Here is a 24,682-nt window from a genome sequence, read left to right on the forward strand (position 1 = left end):
CCGGGGCCAGATGGCTACACGTCGGCCTTTTACAGAAAGAATTGGGACTTCATTGGCCAAGACCTAGTAAATGCCGTCAAAGAATTCTTCAGGTCCGCCCAGCTTCTCAAAAGCATCAACTCTACCACTATCTCCCTCATTCCGAAAACAACTACTAATCCCAAAGTTAGTGACTACCGCCCGATAGCGTGCTGCAATGTGGCCTATAAAGTCATAATGAAGATTCTTTCCAAGAGAATGGAGCAGATTCTACCAAAATCCTTAGTCCTGCACAATCTGCCTTCACCAAAGGCAGGAGTATTATGGATTACATCTATCTGGCAGAAGAAATCATGCGGGGCTATGCAGTCAAGAGGGGCCAGCCGAGATGCACAGTGAAAATTGATCTTAGAAAGGCTTATGATACAGTAAATTGGAGCTTCCTCACGGACGTTCTGACTGGGCTTAATTTTCACCCAATTTTTGTACACTGGATTATGGAATGTGTTTCATCCCCGTCCTACACAGTAACTATTAATGGAAGCCACCACGGCTACTTCCGAGATAAGAGGGGACTTCGTCAAGGTGATCCTATTTCCCCCTCACTATTTAATCTCTGTATGGAATACCTTTCTCGCTTGCTTTCCATTCGTACTACCGGGGCCTATCATTTTCATAGTACATGCAATAGGTCTCGTATCACTCATCTTATTTTTGCAGATGACCTTATGCTTTTTGGCAGAGGAGATGTAGTTTCCACGCAGGCTTTAGTACAAGCCATGGCGGAGTTCTCAGCTTGCTCAGGATTGGAGGTCAACCAATCCAAATCTAACATGTTTATTGCAGGGGCGCTCCGTGTGCCAAAGGAAAATCTACTCCAGCTATTTGGTTTTCCCGAAGGGACACTGCCCATCAAGTACCTTGGAATCCCGCTCGCATCAAAGCGGCTTGTTGTGTCTGACTACGGAGTTCTTGTTGACAAGCTGACGGCGCTCGTCAAAAAATGGCCAGGTAAGACTCTGTCCTTTGCAGGCAGATTGGAATTAATTAGATCCGTTTTGCAGGGTGTTGAGTCCTTCTGGCTCCAAGCTTTTCCCGTCCCGCACACGGTCATCGACCTGGAGTGGCTCGGTCCTTCCTATGGGGAAATAAATATGCGCAAGTTGCTTGGAAAGAAGTGTGCCTACCAAAGGAGGAAGGAGGGCTCGTTCTCAGGGATCTTAAGACGTGGAATGTGACACGAAGAAGGACTCACTCTGGATAAGGTGGATACACGGAGAGTACTTACAAACAAGGACCCTTTGGGAGTGGACATCGCACAAGAACAATGACTCAACAATGATCAAGAAGCTGCTGAATATCCGTGACCAGCTGCTAGAAAATAATACAAGGCAGGAGATCATTCGGAAATGGGAAGTTTGGTTCGCTTCTAGTGGTGTCAGCGCAGCCTACGAGTTCTTTCGCCCAAAGGGGACTAGGCTGGCCTGGCCAACATATGTATGGAAAGACATTGTTCCGCCGAAACACTCCTTCATCACATGGTTGGCCCTACGTGGTCGTCTCACCACAAGAGACATATTGCTCTTCCTGAACTTGGATCGTACGTGTCAACTGTGTGGCTCCCTTGAAGAGTCAAATGAGCATCTCTTCTTCAAATGCACTAAGACATGGGCGGTTTGGGGCCAAATTATGCTCTGGCTGGGTACCGAGAGAAGATCTACAACAATTAAGAGCGTTTTTAAATGGGCAAGACGATACAAGAGAGGCTCGGCCATCATTCAGATCGCGAAACGGATAGCGCTAATGGCCAGGGTTTCTCATATCTGGAAATGGCGTAATGCTGTTATTTTTGATGGAAAAGCTTGGGACACGAACCGGGTGCTCTTTCAGATCAAAGAGGTTACGTATAGCTTGCTTTATTCTCGTTACAACCAAGCAGGTTGCTCTACATCTACGTGACCGAGGATTATGAAGACTCTCTTGGAATGTGTTCTTGTCTCCTTTAGATGGCGCATCACGAGTTACTCGTCAGGGTACTCTTTTTCCCCTTGGGGGGTTTTATCCCACGGGGTTTTTCCCTCAAGGGGTTTTAATGATGCCCGCCGCATTGGTTTAGATGGATAACTCATGGTGTTGTCGGTTTTCACACCTTCGGTGATGTACTAGCTTGTTATTGTTTTAGTTTGTCTTTTGACATGTTCCCTCGGGTATACCCGAGTATGTGATGTACAAAATCCTTTTGTTGATATATATTTGATTTAATTATCAAAAAAAAAAAAAAACAATTAAATTTTGATTCTCAATTTTAACAGACACCCACCCTCATTGCACTCACAACACATTACATTTCACTTATAATACATGACTCAATCAATTTATTAAAACTTGTTTCGAATCCAACAAGATCATTAGTTCATAAACAGAGAGAGCACACTCATAGTAAAGCTAGATTGAACTTAAGAAAAAGAAGTAAGACTAGGAGGTTCAGGAATGTCGACAATACCCTCCAACATTAGCAGAACGTTCTTCATTGTTGGACGTAGCGACGGCTCAGACTGCACACACCATATCCCTATCTTTGCCATCATCTCCACATCACTCTCATCCACCGTTTCATCCCCCACCAGACTCCCAATCTTCCCTTTTGCATAACAGTCGTAAACCCATTCCTCAAGAATTGCCTCATCCTCATTCTTGCTCGAATCAACACACTTCCTACAACATATGATCTCCAACAGCATCACTCCGAAGCTATACACATCAGCTTTCACTGTGATCGGCTGCTTTTGGAACCACTCTGGTGCAACATAGCCCTTAGTGCCTCTTATCCCAGTAATTGTATTAGTCTGATTTTGTTTCAGTAGCTTTGCCAGCCCAAAATCAGATATCTTTGCACGCCAGTTATCGTCCATTAGAATGTTCTGAGGTTTTATATCGCAGTGAATGATCTGCGTCTCGCACTCTTGGTGCAGATACAGTATCCCTCTCGATACATCTCGAGCGATATCCACCCGTTCCTCCCAGTTTGGTCGTTTCTCTTGATTGAAAAGTACGTTTGCAAGGGATCCGTTGCTCATATACTCAAACACCAATAGTTTGTTGTCTCCATCGAAGCAGTAACCTAAGAGCCGGACTAGGTTCCGGTGATACATCTTCCCAATCGTCTTCAGCTCAGTCTGGAACTCTATCTCTCCTTGTGCGAATTCCTTCTCCAACCTCTTCACCGCCACCATTTTCAGGCCATTCTGCATAACCCCTTTGAACACCGTGCCAGATGCTCCTCTCCCCACCTCTTCCTTGAAGCCGTTTGTTGCTTCGGACAGATGCTCGAATGTGAACACTTGCAGCGAAATGCCCTCGACAAAGCTAGCTCCATCTTCCTTACGGATCTTCATGTAGTCCTTCCGTCTCTGGCAAACAAAGATCACAGAAATTGACCACGCCAAGACGCCTATGGACATGAGAACAATTCCGATGATGAGGATGTCCATACGCCCCTCATTCTTGATGATTCTTTTACGGTCCGAATCGCCTCCAATGTCGGGTACCGTGTTTGTACCGAAGCGAATGAGAGCCGCCACGTTTGAGTCTTCTAGAGACCTTCTTCCATATCTTTACGGAAGCCTCTGCTTTTTGCATTGGCCGTCTTTATAGAAGGCTGCTTCACAGTTGCAGTCATCGAGGCATGCTTTGCTGCACTCTTCTTCACTCATGATCATTTGCAAGATCTCACACGTGCTATCCTCCCATACGGTGTTTTCGACTGTTCTCATATCGTACTTCAGTCTATTGTCTGTTTTGGAACATCCCTGCGCCGAGAAGTTTCTTTGACAGCCAGACTGAACAAAGACGAAACCAGGAAGACACTGACATTCTGGCGCACTATCTATCAGAATACAGAAGGCGTTGATTCCGCAGATACCTTTCGGAGCACACTCGTCCTCCGTGGAGGACCATCTCCTGGTCAAGTTGAGGTCAGCGAGGGAGAGAGAGTAGATGCGGAAGATTCCTCCAACGTCGAGCCTCATGAAATTGATGGATCCCTGCGTGAGTCCACCATTGGATATATTCTGCAGAGTCACTCTATCGTTGTGCAGCAGATAGAGTCGGCCGTCGCTGTCGAGGTTGAGAGAGACGTTACCATCCGTGTTTGTTTCTGATGCATAGTAACCGTAAGGCGTTGCGTCCGGCGTGTTGACAGGATACTGCACGAGGTTTCCATCATGTTGCATCTTCAGCCTGAAACTCCCTCTCCCATAGTCTGTCTCCGAGGCGCTGGAGACGATCTCTTCCCTCTCCAGGAGGCGCTGGCCGGGGAGGAGGGTGTCTGTCGGGTTGTCAAAGCTCTGCCAGATGATTCTGGACTCGGAATCATAGAGAACAAAGTTGCCATTGTCGAGCATTGATGCCGACGCGATGGTTGTGGAGGGGCTGATGACCTCTACATTTGGGCCTTGCCTCCGGCGCAATATTAGCGTGCCGTCGGTAGATAGTAGCAGGGAGATGACATCGTCAGGGACGGTTGGATTGGTGTCCCTATTTGCTGTCCAGACGACGGTTTTGTCGGGAAGAAAGATGCCGACAGCGTAGCCATTGACGTGTTGGGGGAAGAATCCGAAGGCGAAGACGCCGGAGGGGGAAAGCCAGGAGGAGTTGGAGGAGGGTGTGAGGGAAGAGCCTACGGTGATGTTGGATGATTTTCTTTGGGCTTCTGCTGCTGTAGAAACGAGGAGGAGAAACAAGATTGTGAGGGTGGACATTGCTGTTTTTCTGAGTATTGGTTTGAGGCTACTACTGACCATCTTATTTTAACCATTACTTTCATTTATGTATGAATAGTTATTATTGATTTTACTCTGAGAGTTGATTACTCAATGTCAATGCTTTATTTATGGGCTACACTCTCCCTCTGGTATATGTATGCCGTAGATCACGCGTTTTATTTGTATGATAGAAACATCCACTCTTGTGTCATGTCTATTACGTTGACTTAATTCTAATATGACAGAATAAGAGCTGTAAATTTCCATGAAAGCTTGGTCCTACTTATTCATGATAGTAGATGTCCACAACCGTATGAAATTGCATAGTAATTTAATTTTGGACATATCAAGATCTGAGTCAACTCCTCCAATACTGTCACCATCTAACGTAAGAGTATCTACCATAGCACAGACTGGCCAATAGCCCAGCACTAGCTAGGACTAACTAGAAACACATTATGTCACGTCACTATAACTTCCCACAGTCTGCCACGTCATTCGGATTTCCCACAGCCAAAGTGAGAATATGTGTAGTGTCAATAATGGTGTGGAATATGTCTCCCTCTCTCTCTATCGGGCTTAAACAAACACCCCCTCCCACGATTTTATTGGCAGGGGGTTCTACTATAATACCAGTGAATTTGTCCTTATAAAAATAGACTCTTTGTGCTATTTTGATTTACTCATGAAAAGCAATTCAATTTTATTTTAAAACACACATGTATAATTAATGGTGTGGGTCTCATTATCTACTAATTTAATTTATATTTTCCTTCCTTTTCTTAAAAATCTTGATATTCCCAAAATCTATTTTAAAACACACATCGTATAATTAATGGTGTGGGTCTCATTATCTACTAATTTAATTTATATTTTCCTTCCTTTTCTTAAAAACCTTGATATTCCCAAAATTTCTATTTTTATGGGACAAAGAAAAGTATATATATGTAATTGTGATTAATTGATAACTAAAAAATGAGAATTTAAGAACTTATTTCGCTAATTAATTAAAATTAATTGCTTTCAATATTATAAAATTCAACTGATATCTATGAATCAACGAATTATTATTACCAAGAAACTGGTATGTTTTGTGTTATCTAACTAGTAATATTTATAAATTAATAAACTGATAAGTTATCAAGAATTAATCACGATCCCTATATATAAAAATATATCATACTCTCTCTGTCAACGTAAAATAGAGCATATTTGCCATTTTTGGTTATCCACAAAAAATAGAGAATATTTAAAAAGGAAAGTTTTCAACAACTTCTTTCTTCCTTTTTTTCCTTCTCTCTTACTAATAATATGAACCACACATTCCACTAACACTACTTCTCTCTTACTTTACCAATTTCACATTAAAATCCATGTCATTCACGATGTGTCCTATTTTTCGTGGATGGAGGAAGTATGAAAAGTTACAAACGCAACACTTATAAACACATAAACATTTTACTAATCCAATACTTTTGAATTATTGAATTTACATAGATTACAAGAAAATTAAAATTATAGTGTAAGTGATGGTTTTTGCCGTGAAACCCTATAATTAGATTTTCTATTGGTTGCTCATTTTTAAATTTTGTGTACAATCCATAATTTCAAAATAAAGTTTACACTGCACATTTTTAAAGCAGCACTTTATTTAAAACAAAATGTTTTAAAATAGGAGCATATAAGTGAACAGGATCTCATTTTAAAGCTATCAACAAATTCACACATTACACATTTTACAAGTCGTAGTAGTAATAGGAGTGATTAATATTTGTTTTGAAAACGTTTTCTTCTTCCTCAACCACACGGTTGCTACATTTTCACCTTTGTTATTATCAATTCTTTAATTTCGTTTAGCCCCTCCTTCCCCTTTTAGTCATCTAAAACAATATCTTAGGGAGAATTGAAGATAATTTTTAGAATTTAAAAAAAAATTAAAAGTAGAAAAATCAAGAAAATGGAACTCTTCCCCCTCCTACTGCGTCCACCATTGGTAGTGTTTGTCATTAATCATTACATATCTTATTTAATTTTATTATATTAATAAATAGATTTCACATTCTATAAATTTATTTCAGTTATATATTACTCCCTCCGTCCCATTCAAAATGACCATCTTTCTCTTTTTGTTTGTCCTAATCAAGATGACTACTTTCCAATTTTGGAAATAACATCCTTTCTCTCCTCTCCTCATTAAGATATTCAACTACTTTTTTTCTCTCTACTTTATTCCACCTAACAACACTTCCTAAAATCTCGTACCACTCAATAATGTGGCCATCTTGAGTGGGACGAGGGAGTATTAAAAGATTAATAACTTTTCTGAATAAAGTTAGTCTTCTTTCACTTTTATAGCAATTTTTTTTGTTTTTATGAGGTTGATTTCTTTCTTTATTAACATTATTTTAATAATGTTATTGTTCTCATATTTTACCAATTTCGCATCAAATTTGTGTCGTCATCAAATTCTATATTTTTATAGCACGGAGAGAGTATATATAAAAACGAGACATTTTCTATTAACTTTTTTTACAACTACTACATTTTTGTGCATATTTTTATGGCACGGAGGGAGTATATATATTCGCTTGTGTATGAAAGAAACAAATGAATGCTTGGTATGATGGAATGGAACGAGGGTGGAATGGAATGGAGCTTGGAATGAAATGGAGGTTGGAATGAAATGTCCATTTCCTTGGATTTCCTTTGCATTTTCATCCATTCACTCATTCATTCCATCACACCAAGCAAATGAATAGAATGAAAGTAGGAATCACACTCTATTCCACCATTCCATTCCATCATACCAATAAACCCCTTTAAAGCTTAAGAACTTAAATTAAATTATGACTAAAAATGTAAAAGTGAAACAGAAGACCTTATTTGTCGCTCCCGTTGCGATAACCGTAATTGTACACCATTCTAGAGTTGTAGAATTTCTTGAATCTCGGTCGACTCTTTAAAAAGACATTTGTTTCACTTTAAAATCAAAGTATAATTAATAGACTAGAATGAATATATCTATCGGGGTGCGTTAAAATGACAATACTTCTTAAAGTAACACCATATCATCATTCCTAGCCAATTATTTGTGCACATGGACGTATAATCAGCTGGCATGTGGCAATCATAAAAAATGTTCAACGGTAAATTTTCTCGGCCAACAATATCCAATACGCTAGACAACAATTTTTCTCGGCCAGCAATATCCAATACGTTAGACAACAATCTATAGATTGCTGTCTAGCGTTTATACTATTAATGTTGTGTAGTGTTTAATATTGTTGGATACTTGGTGTCACAGTGTCATTTTAAGAGGTGTTGTCATTTTAACACATATCTATATCTATATCTATATATATATATAGGGATGTACTAGTATAACAACTAATTTAGTTCATTCCCCTATATAGTGTTCCCTTATATAGGGGAATGAACTAAAGACCGAACTAGAGTTCCCCTATATGGTGTTACTTTAGTTCATTCCCCTATATAGTGTTCCCCTATATATATAAATATATGGGTGTGATCAATTGTTAACTTTCTTAAATTGATAACTTGCTAACTTATCAATGCAATGTATTAAAAATGGCAACACGATCACATTAAAATGTCAACAACACATAATTTTGTTGAAACTTCAATATAATGTGTTGATATTATGTGTTGACATTTTGATGTCACCGTGTTGACATTTTGATGTCACCGTGTTGACATTTTTAATACACTGTATTGATAAGTTAGCAGAGTTAGCAACTTAAATAGTTAGCAATATAACGCACCCCCATACATAGGTGTGTGATCAAATACTAACTAAGTTATAGTAATACTCCCTCCGTCCCACAAAAGATGTCATACTTTCCTTTTTAGTTTGTCCCACAAAAGATGTCACATTTCCTTTTTGGAAAAAAATTCTCTCTCACATGAATATAAAAATAATATATTCTCTTTTCATTTAACTCACAAAATAAAACCTCCTAAAATCTCGTGTCCTCCCACAAGTGTGACATCTTTTGTGGGACGGAGGGAGTGACTAATAACTAATATCAATTTTGTATGTTAAAAATATCAACACAAAGACATAAATTTATCAATATATTTTTGTTGATAAACTTATGTGTTTGTGTTGATATTTAAATTTACATATTGTATTGATGTAATTATGACTTTGTGTTGATAATTTTAATACACAGAATTGAAAAGTATTAGTTATTACTGTAAATTAGTTAGTACACTAACGCAACCCCCCATACATATATATAGGGGAATGATTAATTACTAACTAATTAGCAATCCCAAACTAAGACTAAATCTTAGCCATTAGATTAGAAGATCTAGTGGTTGAAATAATGCCACATGGATTATATTTTTAATTAAGGAAATTAATAAATAAAATTAGAGGGTATTAATGTCAATTCCCTCTCATTAAAATCATCTTAAAACTTTAAATTTACGTAACTTTCTCGATTTAAATTATTTTTTCACAAAAAATATATCAAATTAAAGATAATTTTATAAGGATTCCAACGAGATCTCAATTGCATATGTTCCGACGACGTTCGGATGATGAAATTTGATATTTTTTATTTTAGTTTTCGTAAATGTTGATAACCAGATTTTTATAATCAAATATATCAAAAAATCTCAATAAAACCATGTAAAAATCTCAATAAATATGTGTTGATATTCTTATGTCATATTGTTGATATTTGTAATACACTATGTTGATATAAAAAAACATTCACAAAAATTATCATATGATAACATAATGACGATATTACCATTTTGTTGATATTTTGTCTACTATTTATTGAGATTTGTAAGATTTAATGTAACAGCCCGCCCTCCTAGGGTACAATAAATGCGGCGACTGCTACCAAAACGGATTTAAAAGAATTTAACATAGGTTAGGGTTTCATTTAAAGAGGCTTGACCTAAGTATTAAATGAACTATCAGAGTCGCAAGTCAATGGTTTAATCAAGGGAAATAATGAAGGATAAGTACTATAAAGTATGATCAAAACTTAAGGGTTCAACAAATCCCTATGATACCACAAGATGTCTCAAGATTCTAAAACGAAAGGAACAAGTGCAAAATATCCGAATAATACTAAAGTGTTTCAAAGAAAATTCAGCGGAAATGACCAAGAGAAAGTGCAGCTATGTATGAAGACACAACTACGCTTGAAGTTCAAAACATCCATCTTAATTAGTTAACATGCTCAGCACCCGCCACCGCTCGTCGTCGTCGCTGATAAACGTTGAGCTGATAAAGGCGGCCGTCGCTGTCGAGGTTGAGAGAGACGTTAACTGCTCCGTCTGGCTTTTGAACATAGTAAGCGTATGCATCTATGTCCGGTGTGTTGATAGGATACTGCACGAGGAATCCATCGGTCTGCATCTTCAGCCTGAAAATCCCTCTTCCGTATTCGGTCTCGGAGGCGCTGGAGAAGATCTCTTGCCCATTAGAGATGCGCTGGCCGGGGAGGAGGGTGCTGGTCGGGTTGTCGAAGCTTTGCCAGATGATTCTTGAATCGGAATCATAGAGAACAAAGTTGCCGTTGTCATGCATTGATGCCAAGGCGATGGTTGCGGATAGGCTGATGACGTTTATGTCTTGGCCTTGTCTCCGGCGGAGGACTAGCCGGCCCTCGGGGGATAGTAGAAGGGAGACGGTGTCATTGGGGATGGTTGGATTGGTGTCCCTATTCGCTGTCCAGACGACGGTTTTGTCGGGAAGAAAGATGCCAACAGCGTAGCTGTTGACTTGTTGGGGGAAGAATCCGAAGGCGTAGACGCCAGAAGGGGAAGGCCATGTGGAGTTGGAGGTGAGTGTGAGGTTAGAGCCTAAGGTGATGTTGGAGGATCTTCTTTGAGCTTCTGATGCTGTGGAAATGAGAAGGAGAAACAAGATTGTGAGGATGGACATTGTTGTTTGTTTGAGTATGGGTTTGATGATGCTACTTATCACTTTATAGAGGATATTGCATGAACTTGACCATCCTATATTAACCAGTACTTTTATTTATCTGTGAACATCATTGACATAATTATATATGCTTCCAAGTTCCATATACGCATATACCAGTATAACGTATAGATGTATTTTGGTGAATAATACTCCCTCCGTCCCGCTTAAGATGACATATTTTCCTTTTTAGTTTGTCCCAACTAAGATGACACATTTCCTTTTTTTTGGTAACTTTCTCTCTCCAATTAATACACTCAACTGCTTTTTCTCACTCCTATTAAAATATCCATCTTTCTTTATCTTTCTACTTTAATACTTGAACACACCTTCTCTCTCTAATTAAACACTTTAACCAATAACTCCAAAAATCTCGTGTTGGCTAAGCAATGTGTCATCTTAGCCGGGACGGAGAGAGTAGTTGTTTTCGTAATTAAATCGCTATTAGTTTTGCTCATTACTTTTGTTGAAATAAAACATTCTATTTCTTTTTGTCTTTATTTAGTAAATTATATCTTAATGCAATTCATTAATAGCGACTTAATTTTATTAATTTTTAGTATATGATATTAATCATGATGTAACATCATAATAAAGTGTATATTATTAAACAATTGTTTTCGTGATTATTTTTGTAGTCATTACAATAAATTGTATATATATTTAGTAACTTTGATAAGATTAAACCTTTTGTGATAATTATAATTATTTATAATTTTGAATGTAATTGCTACTTTTGTGGAAGTAATCAATTGTATTTTAACTTTATATTTTGCTATGTGAACATGAATTATATATAATCAAATTAATTTTTAGATCACCTTATTATAATTAACTTCTATACGTTATATGGAGTATTATACTATTAGTATGTGTATATACAAAGCCCAAAAATATACTTGGTCTTTTTCCAAAAATAATGAATGTCCTATTAGGTGAGACTATTTTAGGTATTCCTCTATTTTCACTTGTAAAAAAATATTAATATAATTGGTCATACTATGTCATAATACTATGTATTGACTGGCGAATATTTTCTTGTATTGATTACTCATTACTATATTCAATTAATTACATGCTTTATTTATGGGATCCACTCTCCCTCGTGTAAGTATAGGCCGTAGTTAACGCGTTTTATTTGTAGGACATGAATTTAGAAACTAAAAATGGCGTATAGTTGGGTCATGTTAAGGTCTTGTTATAAATTTTCTAATATTCACTCATTACGTAGACTTTGATTTCGAAGTCAAGCTACGAGATTCCAATATGATATGATTAGAGCTGTGAATTACTGAAAGCTTAGTCCACAACTCTCTCTACTTTGATTATAATTTAATTTATGTATTATAACTCTTAAAAAATTCATTCTCTTTAAATTTTGAATTTGGATATTCGATCACTTTTAAAAATTCTATCACCGAAATTGAAAATTGGAAAATCTCAAAAGAATCTTCGAAAATTCTTAAAAATTCGAAGTTCAAAATTTAATTTATTAAAAATACGCACCAACTCGCATCACTTTATACTGAATACTTTTATATGTAAGTATATATCGTAAAAATAAATAATTGATTATTATCAATAATTGAAAATTTAAAATGAATACAATGAAATATGATCGATAGCTAACTCAACTTATTCTATCCCCATTTAACTAAACTCAAATTCATAATTAATAATAATAAATTTAATTCTACCTATTCTCTCCACCATAAATGGTATCGAAAGTTAATTTGCACTAGCTGCTTTAATTTTTAATACTGAACTCTCTAGATCTTGTAGTGTCTTCATCCATAAAACTCTACCAGATGCTGGGAGCCGTCATTCTTACATAGATTTATACTTTGTCATCGCAAAAATAACATAAGTATCTTCATGTCATTACTCTCTTCAGTTAATAAAGAGAGAATGGCAATTTAAAAAAAATTCACATCTTATTAGTAAATTCCATTTGTTGAACGGGATAGAGAGAAATTAATAAAAAAAATTATAAATACAGTCAGTGATATATGGATTGGATCCATTACTGAACGAAATTAAATTTATGCATTTTTTGTGCTCATCTTCAGCATAAAAGAAAGATGCACAAGGAGATGAGTTCGATGAGATGTGTTCTCAAGTCGAGCAAGAGAAAGATAATCTGAAAGAACGCAACAAAGACATCGCATAAGAAAGGGGGGAAAGAGACGCTAAAAAAGTAATGTAAATGATAAAATATAGTAACAAACTGAGAAGAAAAGAAAATTAAGCATAGAGACTAAAAATTATTAACTACTACTACTCCTATTATATACTATGAGATGATTATGGTCGCTCAAAAAGTATCAGCCATATATATACGATGGGGTAGGAGTAGAGATTTAATTTGATAATTTGATGAGATATTAATTTATGAATAAAGTCTGTTTTAAGATTTCAGATATAATGAGGGGCAATTAGTAAATAAACAATGCAATTAATAACAAAACCGGTTTAAATAAAGCTGGTTCTGTCCGGTTTGAATGGCGCGAACGAGAGCTATGTTTGAGTTTTCATAGACCTTCTGCCGAATTTGAATGGAAGCTTCTGCTTTCTGCATTGGCTGTCTTTAAAGAAGGCTGCTTCGCAGTTGCAGTCATCGAGGCATGTGGTTGCAACTTATTTGTGCATGATCATGAGTTGCTGCTGCGGCAACATGAATATTGCCCACTATACAGGACTCATCACATCTTAACCGTATAAGTTTAATCTGCGATGCGAATCACCAATGTATCTGCTTTGTTACGTTCCGTTCCGTCACATCTTAACATGGACGATTGTGTTGGAGCTTACACAATAGTCAATAAAAGTGGGATTCTTATTTCACACACAACACATTAAACTATACATATGCAATTTTAAAATACAATAGAAATGAGAGCTCATTCCCCACACAAACAAGCTTGAAGATCCCTTTGGGAAAACAAGAAGGCAACGATTAATAAACTAGAGGTAGGAAATGAGAGCTGCAGCCTGAACACACTCAAAACAATTTATTAAAACTCGTATTAAAACCAACGAGTAAAACTAGATAGAACTTAAGAAAGAGCTCGGACTTGGAGGTATCGGAATCTCAACAGTTCCCTCCAACATTAGCAGAACTTTCTTCATTGTTGGACGCAACGACGGATCATATTGCACACACCAAATGCCTATCTTCACCATCCTCTCCACTTTCCTCTCCTCCACCATCTCATCCCCCACCAGACACCCAATCTTCCCCGTTGCATAACAGTCGTAAACCCATTCCTCAAGAATCGCCTCATCATCACTCCGACTCCAATCAACGCACTTCCTACAGCATATGATCTCCAGCAGCATCACTCCAAAGCTATATACATCTGCTTTTACCGTAATCGCCTGCTTTTGGTACCACTCTGGTGCAACATAGCCCTTAGTACCTCTTATCCCAGTAATTGTATTAGTTTGATCTTGTTTTAGGTGCTTTGCCAGCCCAAAGTCTGATATCTTAGTGCACCAATTCTCATCCATGAGTATGTTCTGAGGCTTTATGTCGCAGTGAATGATATGCGTCTCACACTCATGGTGCAGATACAATATCCCCCTTGATATATCTCGAGCGATTTCAATCCGTTCCTCCCAGCTCAGCCGTTTCTCTTGATTGAAAAGTATGTCCGCGAGTGATCCGTTGCTCATGTACTCAAACACCAATAGTTTGTTGTCTCCGTCGAAGCAGTAACCTAGGAGCTGGACTAGGTTCCGGTGATACATTTTCCCAATCGTCTTCAACTCTGTCTGGAACTCCATCTCTCCATGGGCGAATTCCTTCTCCAACCTCTTCACTGCCACCATTTTCTGCTGCAGAACCCCTTTGAAAACTGTGCCAGATGCTCCTCTCCCCAACTCTTCCTTGAATCCGTTTGTTGCTTCGGACAGATGCTTGAATGTGAAAACTTGCAGTGAAATTCCCTCGATAAAGTTAACTCCATTTTCATTACCGATCTTGCTGTAGTCCTTCCGTTTGTGGCGAACAAAGATAACAGAAATTGACAACACCAAGATGCCTATAGACATGAGAACAATGCCAATGATGAGGATGTCCATACGCCGCTCTTTCTTGATGACAATTTTATGCTCTGGATTGCCTCCCAAGTCGGGTACCGTGGCTGTACTAACGCGAACGAAAGCCACGTTTGATTTTCCTAGAGTCCTCCTGCCAAATCTTATGGGAATCCTCTGTTTTCTGCATTCGCTGCCTACATACAAGGCTGCTTCGCAGTTGCAGTCATCTAGGCATGATTTGCTGCACTGTTCTTCAGTCATGACCGCATTCTCATACGAGTTTTCTTACCATTCGGTATTTGCAACTCTTAACATTTCGGACTTCAATCTATCGTCAATTTTGGAACAGCCCTGGAGCGAGAAGTCTCTAGAACAGGGGGCTGTATTGTTGCCGTACTGAATGGACACGAAACCGGGAAGACACTGGCATACCGGTGCACTATCCCTCAGAGTGCAGTAGGCATTGAATCCGCAGAAACCTTTGGGAGCACACTCGTCGACCACGGAGGACCATCTCCTGGTCGTGGTCATATTACTGAGAGAAAAAGAGTAGATGCGGAAGATTCCTCCGACGTCGAGCCTCATGAAATTGATGTATCCTTCCGTAGGGAGTCGACCATTGGATATATTCCGCAGAGGCAAGCTGCCGTTGAGCTGATAAAGGCGTCCGTCGCTGTCGAAGTTAAGAGAGATTTTAACTGCTCCGTCTGGCTTTTCAGCATAGTAAGCGTAAGTCGCTGTGTCCGGCGTGTTGACAGGATACTGCACGAGGAATCCATCGTTCTGCATCTTCAGCCTGAAATTCCCTTTTCTATAGTCGGTCTCGGAGGCACTGGAGAAGATCTCTTGCCCGGGAGAGAGGCGCTGGCCGGGGAGGAGGGTGCTGGTCTGGTTGTCGAAGCTCTGCCAGATTATTCTTGCATTTGAATCGTAGAGAACGAAGTTTCCGTTGTCATGCATTGATGCCAAGGCGATGGTTGCGGAGGGGCTGATGACGTCTTCGTCCTGGCCTTGTGTCCGGCGGAGGACGAGCCGGCCCTCGGGGGTTAGTAGGAGGGAGACGACGTCGTTGGGGACGGTCGGATCGCTGTCTCTATTCGCAGTCCAGACGACGGTTTTGTCGGGTAGGAAGATGCCGACAGCGTAGTTGTTGACGTGTTGGGGAAAGAATCCGAAGGCGAAGATGCCGGAGGGGGAAGGCCAAGAGAAGTTGGAGGAGGGAGTGAGGGAAGAGCCTAAGGTAATGTTGGAGAATCTTCTTTGAGCTTCTGCTGCTGTAGAAGTAAGGAGGAGAAATAAAATTGTGAGGATGGACATTTTTGTTTATCTTAGTATTGGTTTGAATGTTTGATGATGCTACTTACCACTTTAAAGGGGATATTGCATTGACTTGATCTTCCTCTATTAACCAGTACTTTTATTTATCTTTGAATAGTTAGTATTGATTCTAGTGCGTGTTGATTGGATATGTCATTATTTCATCATATTATTCTTGAATTTCATTTTACTTTTTGGTAATGCTCACTCATTTCTTAAAAAAATAGTACTACTATTGATGGACAATCTGCATGTTAATACTACAAAATAACAGAAGAGAAAGAGAGAAAATGTATATAAGGTAGTAAAGAAAAAGATAAAAATCTATAATAACCTTTTCATATTAATTAATAATAAAATAGGAGAGAAATAGAGAAAATGTAAATAAGGTAGTAAAGAAAATGATAAAAAAGTGTATAATGAATTGGAAGTAACTTTTTATTTTTAATACTCCCTTCTTCCCTGATTAAGAGTTTCACTTTTTCATTTTGGTCAGTCGTCAATTATGAGTCACATTTCATTTTTATCATAAATGGTAAGTAGGTCCCACATTCCACTAACTCACTCAACTCACATTTTATTATAAAATCAATATAAAAAAGTGGGTCCCACATTCCACTCTTTTTTTCAATCAACTTTTCTTTACATTTCTTAAAACTCGTGTCCGGTCAAAGTATGACTTTTAATCGAGGACGGATGGAGTACTATGAGACAAATTGATGGATGGATGAAAATGAAAATATGTGACTATTTGTTGTGAATAGTAGATGATATATTTCTTATAATTTCCAATTGTGTACTACTCCCTCCGTCCCGGCTAAGATGACACATTGCTTAGCCGGCACGGGGTTTTAGGAGTTATTGGTTAAAGTGTTTAATTGGAGAAAGAGAAGGTGAGTGTAAGTATTAAAGTAGAGAGATAAAGAAAGATGAATATTTTAATAGGAGTGAGAAAAAGTGGTTGAGTGTATTAATTGGAGAGAGAAAGTTACCAAAAAAAGGAAATGTGTCATCTTAGTTGGGACAAACTAAAAAGGAAAACGGTTCATCTTAAGCGGGACGGAGGGAGTATTATTTATATAATTAAATGATACTTTCTCAGTCTCCTAATATTTGTCCACTTTAATTCTGACATGAGTTTTAAGAAATGTAAAGAAAAGTAGGTTGAAAAAGTTGATGGAATATGAGTCTCACTTTTACTAAAATATTAGTTTTTTAAAATAATGTGAATGAAATGAGTTAGTGGAATGTGAGACATATTTACCAATTAATGAGGAACAGATAAAAATGATAAAAATGGACAATTACTGGGGACAAAGGGAGTAAATGATAAATGAATATTTGAAAAATACAAAATATTTTTTTAAAAAAAGGTTACCTAATAAAAATATAAATATAAAAAAAGATTAACTATATTTTGGAATCATGAATTTTCTTCTAAGTTGTGAGAAATTGAAGTACATGCGATTTATTTACGCAGGACTAATACGTTGACTTTTGTTAGGAAATTTGAAATTTGACTAATTCGCAACGCTACGACATTGATATTTGACAAATCTATAGTAGTAAATATCATTGAAAGCTTGGTTCATGACCATAGCTATACATAATAAGTAAAAATGTGACACGTAGTAATAAGCGACTCAGTCCACTCTTGAAAATTAAAGTGGGAGACATTTTTTTCCAAATTCGGGTCCAACAAAGAAAACCATATCGATATTTAATGAAATTAATTATAAATGACTCAGTCTGAATATAAAATGATTTAAGTAGTAATAATAAGTCTCACGTCTCATACTTAAATTTTTCATTATAAGATAACCAAACCTAATTAGCATTCATTATTAGTATGACAAAAATGACCATCCTAACAATCTTGTTTCTCCTCCTCACTTCTACCACTTTTACATCAGCAGAAGCTCAAAGAAGATCATCCAACATCACCTTAGGCTCTTCCCTCACACTCACCTCCAACTCCACATGGCCTTCCCCTTCCGGCCTCTACGCCTTTGGATTCTTCCCCTAACGCGTCAACAGCTACGCTGTCGGGAGCTTTCTTCGTGACAAAACCGTTGTCTGGACAGCAAATAGAGACAGCGATCCAACCGTCCCCGACGATGTCGTCTCCCTTCTACTATCCCCTGAGGGCCGGCTAGTCCTCCGCCGAAGGCAAGGCCAAGACGTTGACGTCATCAGCCTCAACGCAACCATCGTGTCGGCGTCAATGCATGATAACGGCAACTTCGTTCTCTATGATTCAAATTCAAGAATTATCTGGCAGAGCTTCGACCACCCGACCAACACGCTCCCCGGCCAGCGCCTCCCGCCGGGGAAAGAGATCTTCTCCAGTGCCTCAGAGACCGACTACGGGAGAGGGATTTTCAGCTGAAGATGCAGAACGATGGAAACCTCGTGCAATATCCTATCAACACGCCTGACTCAGCGCCTAACTCTTACTATTCATCATTTACAGACAGAGCAGGTAGTAACATTAACAACTCTCTCAACCTCGACAGCGACGGCCGGCTTTATCTGCTCAACGGCACCTTGCCTCTGAAGAATATATACGATGGTGGATTCCCTACGCAGGGATACATCAATCTCATGAGGCTCGACGTCGGAGGAATCTTCCGCATCTACTCTCTCTCTCTCAGTAATCTCACCATGGCTAGGAGTTGGTCATCTACGGAAGACGTCTGTGTTCCCAAAGGTATCTGCGGAGCCAACGCCTTCTGTATTTTTCAGGATAGTGCGCCGGAATGTCAGTGCCTTCCCGGTTTTGTTTCCGTTCAGCCCGGTAACAATACAGAGGCTTCCGTTAAGATACGGCAGGCGGAATTTTGGAAACTCAATCGTGGCTTTCGTTAAGATACGGCAGGCGGAATTTTGGAAACTCAAACGTGGCTTTCGTTCGCAGCTCTGCAGACACGGTACCAGACTTGGGAGGCGATTCCGACCGTAAAGTGATCATAAAAAAAGAGCGGCGTACAGACATTATCATCATCGGCATTGTGCTCATGTCCATAGGTGTCTTGGCCTTGTCCATTTCTGTGATCTTTGTTCACCAGAAACGGAAGGTCTACATGAAGATCAGTAAGGAAGATGGAGCTAACTTTGTTGAGGGCATTTCGCTTCAAGATTTCACATTTGAGCATTTGTTCTAAGCAACAAACGGCTTCAAGGAAGAGGTGGGGAGGGGAGCATCTGGCACGGTGTTCAAAGGGGTTCTGCAGAATGGCCAGAAAACGGTGGCGGTGAAGAGGTTGGAGAAGGAATTTGCACAAGGAGAGATAGAGTTTGAAACAGAGCTGAAGACAATTGGGAAAATGTATCACCGGAACCTAGTTCGGCTCCTAGGCTATTGCTTTGATGGCAACAACAAATTGCTAGTGTTTGAGTACATGAGCAATGGATCCCTCGCAGACATACTTTTCAATCCAGAGAAACGGCTGAGATGGGAGGAACGGATGGAGATTGCTCGTGATATATCGAGGGGGATACTGTATCTGCACCAAGAATGTGAGACGCAGATCATTCACTGCGATATAAAGCCTCAGAACATACTCATGGACAATAATTGGCGTGCCAAGATATCAGATTTTGGGGTGGCGAAGCTCATGAAGCAAGATCAAACTAATACATATACAGGGATAAGAGGCACTAAGGGCTATGTTGCACCTGAGTGGTGCCAGAAGCAGGCGATCACAGTGAAAGCAAATGTGTATAGCTTCGGAGTGATGCTATTGGAGATCATATGTTGTAGGAAGTGTGTTGATTATAGCAGGATTGAGGATGAGGCGATTCTTAAGGAATGGGTTTACGACTGTTATTCATCGAGGAAGATTGGGAGTTTGGTCGGGGATGAGATGGTGGAGGAGAGAAAAGTTGAGAGGATGGTGAAGATCGGGATATGGTGCGTGCAATATGATCCATCACTGCGTCCAACAATGAAGAAAGTTCTGCTAATGTTGGAGGGCACTGTGGAGATTCCCATACCTCCAAGACCTACTTCTTTCTTAAGTTCCATCTAGTTTTAATCGAAAGTGTGATTCTTTTCTTTTTTTTGATAATGTCTTGTAACTTGCATGTCATAATGCATGTCTTATTATTTCTCTAAAATCAAATATCATTAACTTTGAAATATCAATTCTAGCGATGCATATATATGTATAGTATATATAAGAACGATTATGTGTTCCATTAGTTATTTTCTTTGAATTTAATCAGTAACTATTCATGTTATATATAATTTTATTCTTGCAGTTATAGTTTTTCTTCCCCAACACCAAATTAGTTTGAAGGATTCAGAGCATGACATCTCCTCCATCCGCCACTGGAGTTTCAAGGGCGAAGGATTCTGAGGTTGACCTCTCCTCCGACGAATAAGTGTTGGGTCGATTCATAGATTGAATCGACAGTTCGGCAGAAATAATCAACCATGTAGCACAACAAAGGTAGTAGAACCAGATTTGCAGAGATTTTGGTAAATAATCCAAAGTTTGGGAATAGTCGATTAATAGGAGGGGGCGGGTAATTTTGGTGGTTGGTGGTGTAGTAAATGGTGGCGTTTTATCTTTCATGATGGCAATTTTGGTAAAAAAGATGGATATATAAGGGTGTGTTCGGGAACACGAATTTGAGCTATGGAATTGGAATTAGAGGCTCCTCCAATTCTAATTCCATTGTTTGGTATCATAAAAATGTACTCCCTCTGTCCCGCTTAAGATGATACGTTTTCCTTTTTAGTTTGTCCCAATTAAGATGACACATTTTCTTTTTTGGAAACTCTCTCTCACCAATTAATACACTCAATCATTTTTTCTCACTCCTATTAAAATATTCATGTTTCTTTCTCTCTCTAATTTAATACTTATATTCACCTTTTCTCTATCAAATTAAACACTTTAATCAATAGGGATGTTATCAAATGAAAACTCTAAATATTGTACAAACTCAAAACTATGATCTGGACCATTGAAAAATGTCAACAGATCACAAAAAAACATAATATCAACAGAATTTCAACGGTAGTCAATGATTGATGTTGTGTTGATATTGTGTTGATACTGTGTTAACTTTAAAATCTTGAAGTCTTACACTATGTTGATATTGTATTAAAACTGTGTTAAAGTTGTGTTGAAGAGTTTTGAGTTTGTATAATATATAAGTTTGCATTTTATCACTACCCTTAATCAATAACTCATAAAATCCCATCCCGGCTAAGGAATGTGTCATCTTAGCCCCAACAGAGGGGGTATAAAATTGGAATTGAATTATAATTCTGATTTTTTCAATTTTATGATTTGAATTCTATATCAAAGTAAGAATATTGTAATTCCAAATAGTCATAAAATTAGATAGCTTCACTACACACTACACACATTTTACATACACTGCACTCATTTCACACACTTCACACACTACACACATTTCATACACACACATTTCACACACTACACACATTTCACACACTACACAAATTTTACACATTTCCCGCACTACTCACATTTCACACACTATACGAATTTCACACATTACACACATTTCACACACTACACAAATTTCACACATTTCCCGCACTACTCACATTGCACACACAATACGAATTTCACACATTACACACATTTCACACACTACACACATTTCACACACTACACAAATTTCACACATTTCAAACTATACACACACTACACAAAATACACACGCTATATATACTACACAAAATACACATACTGTTGGGGTTTGTATACTAAAAGATGCTTCGAGCGTACATGCCTTTATATAGTCAACTCATGAACGTATACAAGAAACGCCACATCCACTTATTTACCTAATTATGAGAATAAATAATATAATATAATAGTTTATTATTGAAATATAATAAACAAGTCTAAGGCTTCTTACTAAGAATGTGTTCACCAGTAGGAGACTTGACCAGATCTAGTAAGAAGAAAAACGTATTCGCAACCTAGATAGACCTTGGCTACCTATTAGTATGGTTACGGTGTTTGTGATAATTCTCTCTTACCTAAGAAGAGATTAGTAACACCGGTGTGGTAAAACACTGAAGGATCTAATACGAAATGTATTCTTTATTGGTATTTACTGTAAGAATATATTTCAGAAAGTTTAGTATTTTCTAGTTTATGAAATTAATATCAATATTGTTTATTTAATCAAACGCCACTTTGACTTATCAATATGGGAGAGTTTGTACGTAACTCAAACATGATATTTTGGATGGTAGTAATTGAATAACAAGAAGGTATTGGAATATTATTTCATAGAATTCGCGTGCCCAGTGTGGTATGATTAAATCCCTAAGGAGTGATTCCAAAAGAGGTGTTTGAAAAAGAAATTTATTATTAAGAAATCTGCGCAGTTGGAATTTATTCTACGAATTATAAATAAAGTTTCAAACTAGAAAACTATTCGGATAATTAATTTAATTTAAGTCACATAGCAGACAAAAGAATTAAATTGATGGATCAAGATAATCTTAAACGCTGGAAATATTGTAAAATAAAATGGACCCAAGTTATTTGTAATTTGGTGATTTAGATGGGAGTGCAATATTAGAATTTAGTGGAACAAAATAATATCCCATTGATAATACATTAAATCATGGATCATTTGATTTAATTAGAAATTTATCTAATGGGTGAGCCCAACATCTAAGTCATTCCATGGATCCCCATCCTAGCCCAATAAAGTCCAAGCTTATAAATAGTGTAGAGATGGGAAACCCTAGAAAGCACACAACACAAGACAACACACTCTAAATCCTAATCCTAGCCGCCAAGTCGGCACCTCTCTCTCTTCCTCTTGGTCTCGATTTTTGTGCCTAGCACGTGGGAGAATTAGGGTTTTGATCTTCGTTCTTGTTCTATCCTAATTCATAGGATTAGATCAAGACAATCTCGTGTTTGTGATTGGTTTTCCCTAGATCTCATATCACTTTTATTTGGTTATTCAAGATCTGCCCACACGGATGAATAATCAAGGACAAGGGAATAGGTTGGAAGATTCGTGGTCGATAAACCAAGGATCTCCGGGTGATGCTGCAAGCAACGTCAATCCTTTGATGGATCAAGATGTAACAATCGAATCTACATCAAGTTAGCATGTATATGTGTTTATTTGATGTGTTAAATCTATAGATCTAGTTTATTGCATCGAATTGGAATCGAATGCATAATCATCTAAATAGATCCGTTAAGGACCTGTTTGATTTCCTTGTCTTCCGTTGCGGTAGTCCCAACACATACTACACACATTACACACACGACACAAATTTTACACAAAATACACACACTATACCTAAAATACACACACTATTCACAAACCAAAATTTCAAATTTGGTTCAGTTTAAACTTTTGAAAATTTTCAGTTTTTTTTATTCAGGTCGGAAAAAAAATCTAAAACTGAACAAAAAAAATTACAAAAATCGAATGCTTGAAATGTGTAAAATGTGTGTAAAAAGTGTGTAAAAAGTGTGAAAGTGTGTGAAATTTGTGTAGTGTGTGAAATATGTGTAGTGGGGAAATGTGTGAAATTTGTGTAGCGTGTATAGTGTGTGAAATTTGTGTAGTGTGTGTGTATAGTATGTGTATTTTGTGTGAAGTGTGTGTGGGTTTGTATTTTGTGTATAATGTGTGTATAGTGTGCGCAAAAATTATTCAAATTCAATTTCATATCAATTACTTCACTTTACAAAACATAAGATTTGGAATTGAACTAGAATCCAATTTCTTCGAATTCAATTCCATAGAATTCTAATTCTGATTTTATTCAAATTCCGTGTACCAAACGGAGCTAAGGCTGCGTTTGGTACACGGAATTGGAGGTGTGGAATTGGAATTGAAGCCTTCAATTCCAAATCCAGTGTTTGGTATTACAAAAATTCTTGGATTTGGAATTGAATTAAATCTTCCAATTCCACAATTTGAATTTCATATCAAAACACTACAAAAAAAAGGCGTTGGTTGCTACCAAATATTTGCTAGCACCAGGCTGTGCTCGCAAAATTCGAAATATTTTCTAGCACATTTGCGAGCATAAATGGAGAAAACAACCATTTTTCGAAATATTGAGTGGTATTTCTAGCACTGGTATGTGCTAGCAAAACTTTTTTCATGTAAAAAGGAAATATAATCATTTTCCATAGACTATTTTGCGAGGGGGAGTAAAAGTGCTAGCAACTTTGCGAGTGGGAGTAAATGTGCTAGCAAATTTGCGAGTGAAAGTAAATGTGCTAGCAAAATTGTGAGAACCAAACGCTAGCAAATTAACCAACTAGTCAACTTTCCTTCAGTTTGCGAGCACTAGTATGTGCTAGCAAAATTTTTTACATGTAAAAAGGAAATATAATCATTTTCCACCAATTGTTTTGTAAGTGGAATTAAATGTGCTAGCAAATTTGCGAGCACACGTACAGGTGCTAGCAAATGTTTTAGTCTTATCCAGATCTGTTTTCTTCATTCTCATTCTTCTCCATTTCCAAATTTTCGTTCTTCTATTTTCTTGCATGCTATTTGGAGGTGTTTTTGTTGCCCATGGTCAGCCCAACTTCACATTTTTCAATTATTTGAAGGTATAAGTTTATTTATTAGC

General features: G+C 37.8%; 5 protein-coding genes and 1 pseudogene across 5 annotated transcripts; 2 read left to right on the forward strand and 4 right to left on the reverse strand.

Moving 5' to 3' along the window:
- The first annotated feature begins 1,317 nt into the window (after positions 1–1,317).
- Positions 1,318–1,938, forward strand: LOC148932151 (uncharacterized). Its single transcript, XM_089065011.1, has one exon. The coding sequence runs from the start codon at positions 1,318–1,320 to the stop codon at positions 1,936–1,938; it is 621 nt and encodes a 206-aa protein (XP_088921137.1).
- Positions 1,939–2,325: 387 nt separating this feature from the next.
- LOC148932153 (G-type lectin S-receptor-like serine/threonine-protein kinase LECRK2) lies at positions 2,326–3,470 on the reverse strand. Its single transcript, XM_089064414.1, has one exon. The coding sequence runs from the start codon at positions 3,468–3,470 to the stop codon at positions 2,436–2,438; it is 1,035 nt and encodes a 344-aa protein (XP_088920540.1). The 3' UTR covers positions 2,326–2,435.
- On the reverse strand, positions 2,326–4,837 carry LOC148932152 (G-type lectin S-receptor-like serine/threonine-protein kinase LECRK3). Its single transcript, XM_089064413.1, has one exon. It carries the CDS (start codon positions 4,779–4,781, stop codon positions 3,594–3,596), a length of 1,188 nt encoding a protein of 395 aa, XP_088920539.1. The 5' UTR covers positions 4,782–4,837; the 3' UTR covers positions 2,326–3,593.
- Positions 4,838–9,661: 4,824 nt separating this feature from the next.
- LOC148932154 (G-type lectin S-receptor-like serine/threonine-protein kinase LECRK1) lies at positions 9,662–10,671 on the reverse strand. The gene is made up of 2 exons (XM_089065012.1): positions 10,003–10,671; positions 9,662–9,676 (listed from the first exon to the last, which is right to left on the reverse strand). Exons 1-2 carry the CDS (start codon positions 10,669–10,671, stop codon positions 9,662–9,664), a joined length of 684 nt encoding a protein of 227 aa, XP_088921138.1.
- A 2,857-nt stretch (positions 10,672–13,528) lies between these two features.
- Positions 13,529–16,086, reverse strand: LOC148932155 (G-type lectin S-receptor-like serine/threonine-protein kinase LECRK3; annotated as a pseudogene).
- A 1,814-nt stretch (positions 16,087–17,900) lies between these two features.
- Positions 17,901–20,204, forward strand: LOC148932156 (G-type lectin S-receptor-like serine/threonine-protein kinase LECRK2). The gene has a single exon (XM_089064599.1). It carries the CDS (start codon positions 19,395–19,397, stop codon positions 20,097–20,099), a length of 705 nt encoding a protein of 234 aa, XP_088920725.1. The 5' UTR covers positions 17,901–19,394; the 3' UTR covers positions 20,100–20,204.
- Positions 20,205–24,682: the final 4,478 nt, after the last annotated feature.

The sequence above is a fragment of the Salvia hispanica genome, chromosome 2 (assembly GCF_029641045.1).
Source record: "Salvia hispanica isolate PSC_SH4W2 chromosome 2, Shi_PSC_v1, whole genome shotgun sequence".
Taxonomy (NCBI): Eukaryota; Viridiplantae; Streptophyta; class Magnoliopsida; order Lamiales; family Lamiaceae; genus Salvia; species Salvia hispanica.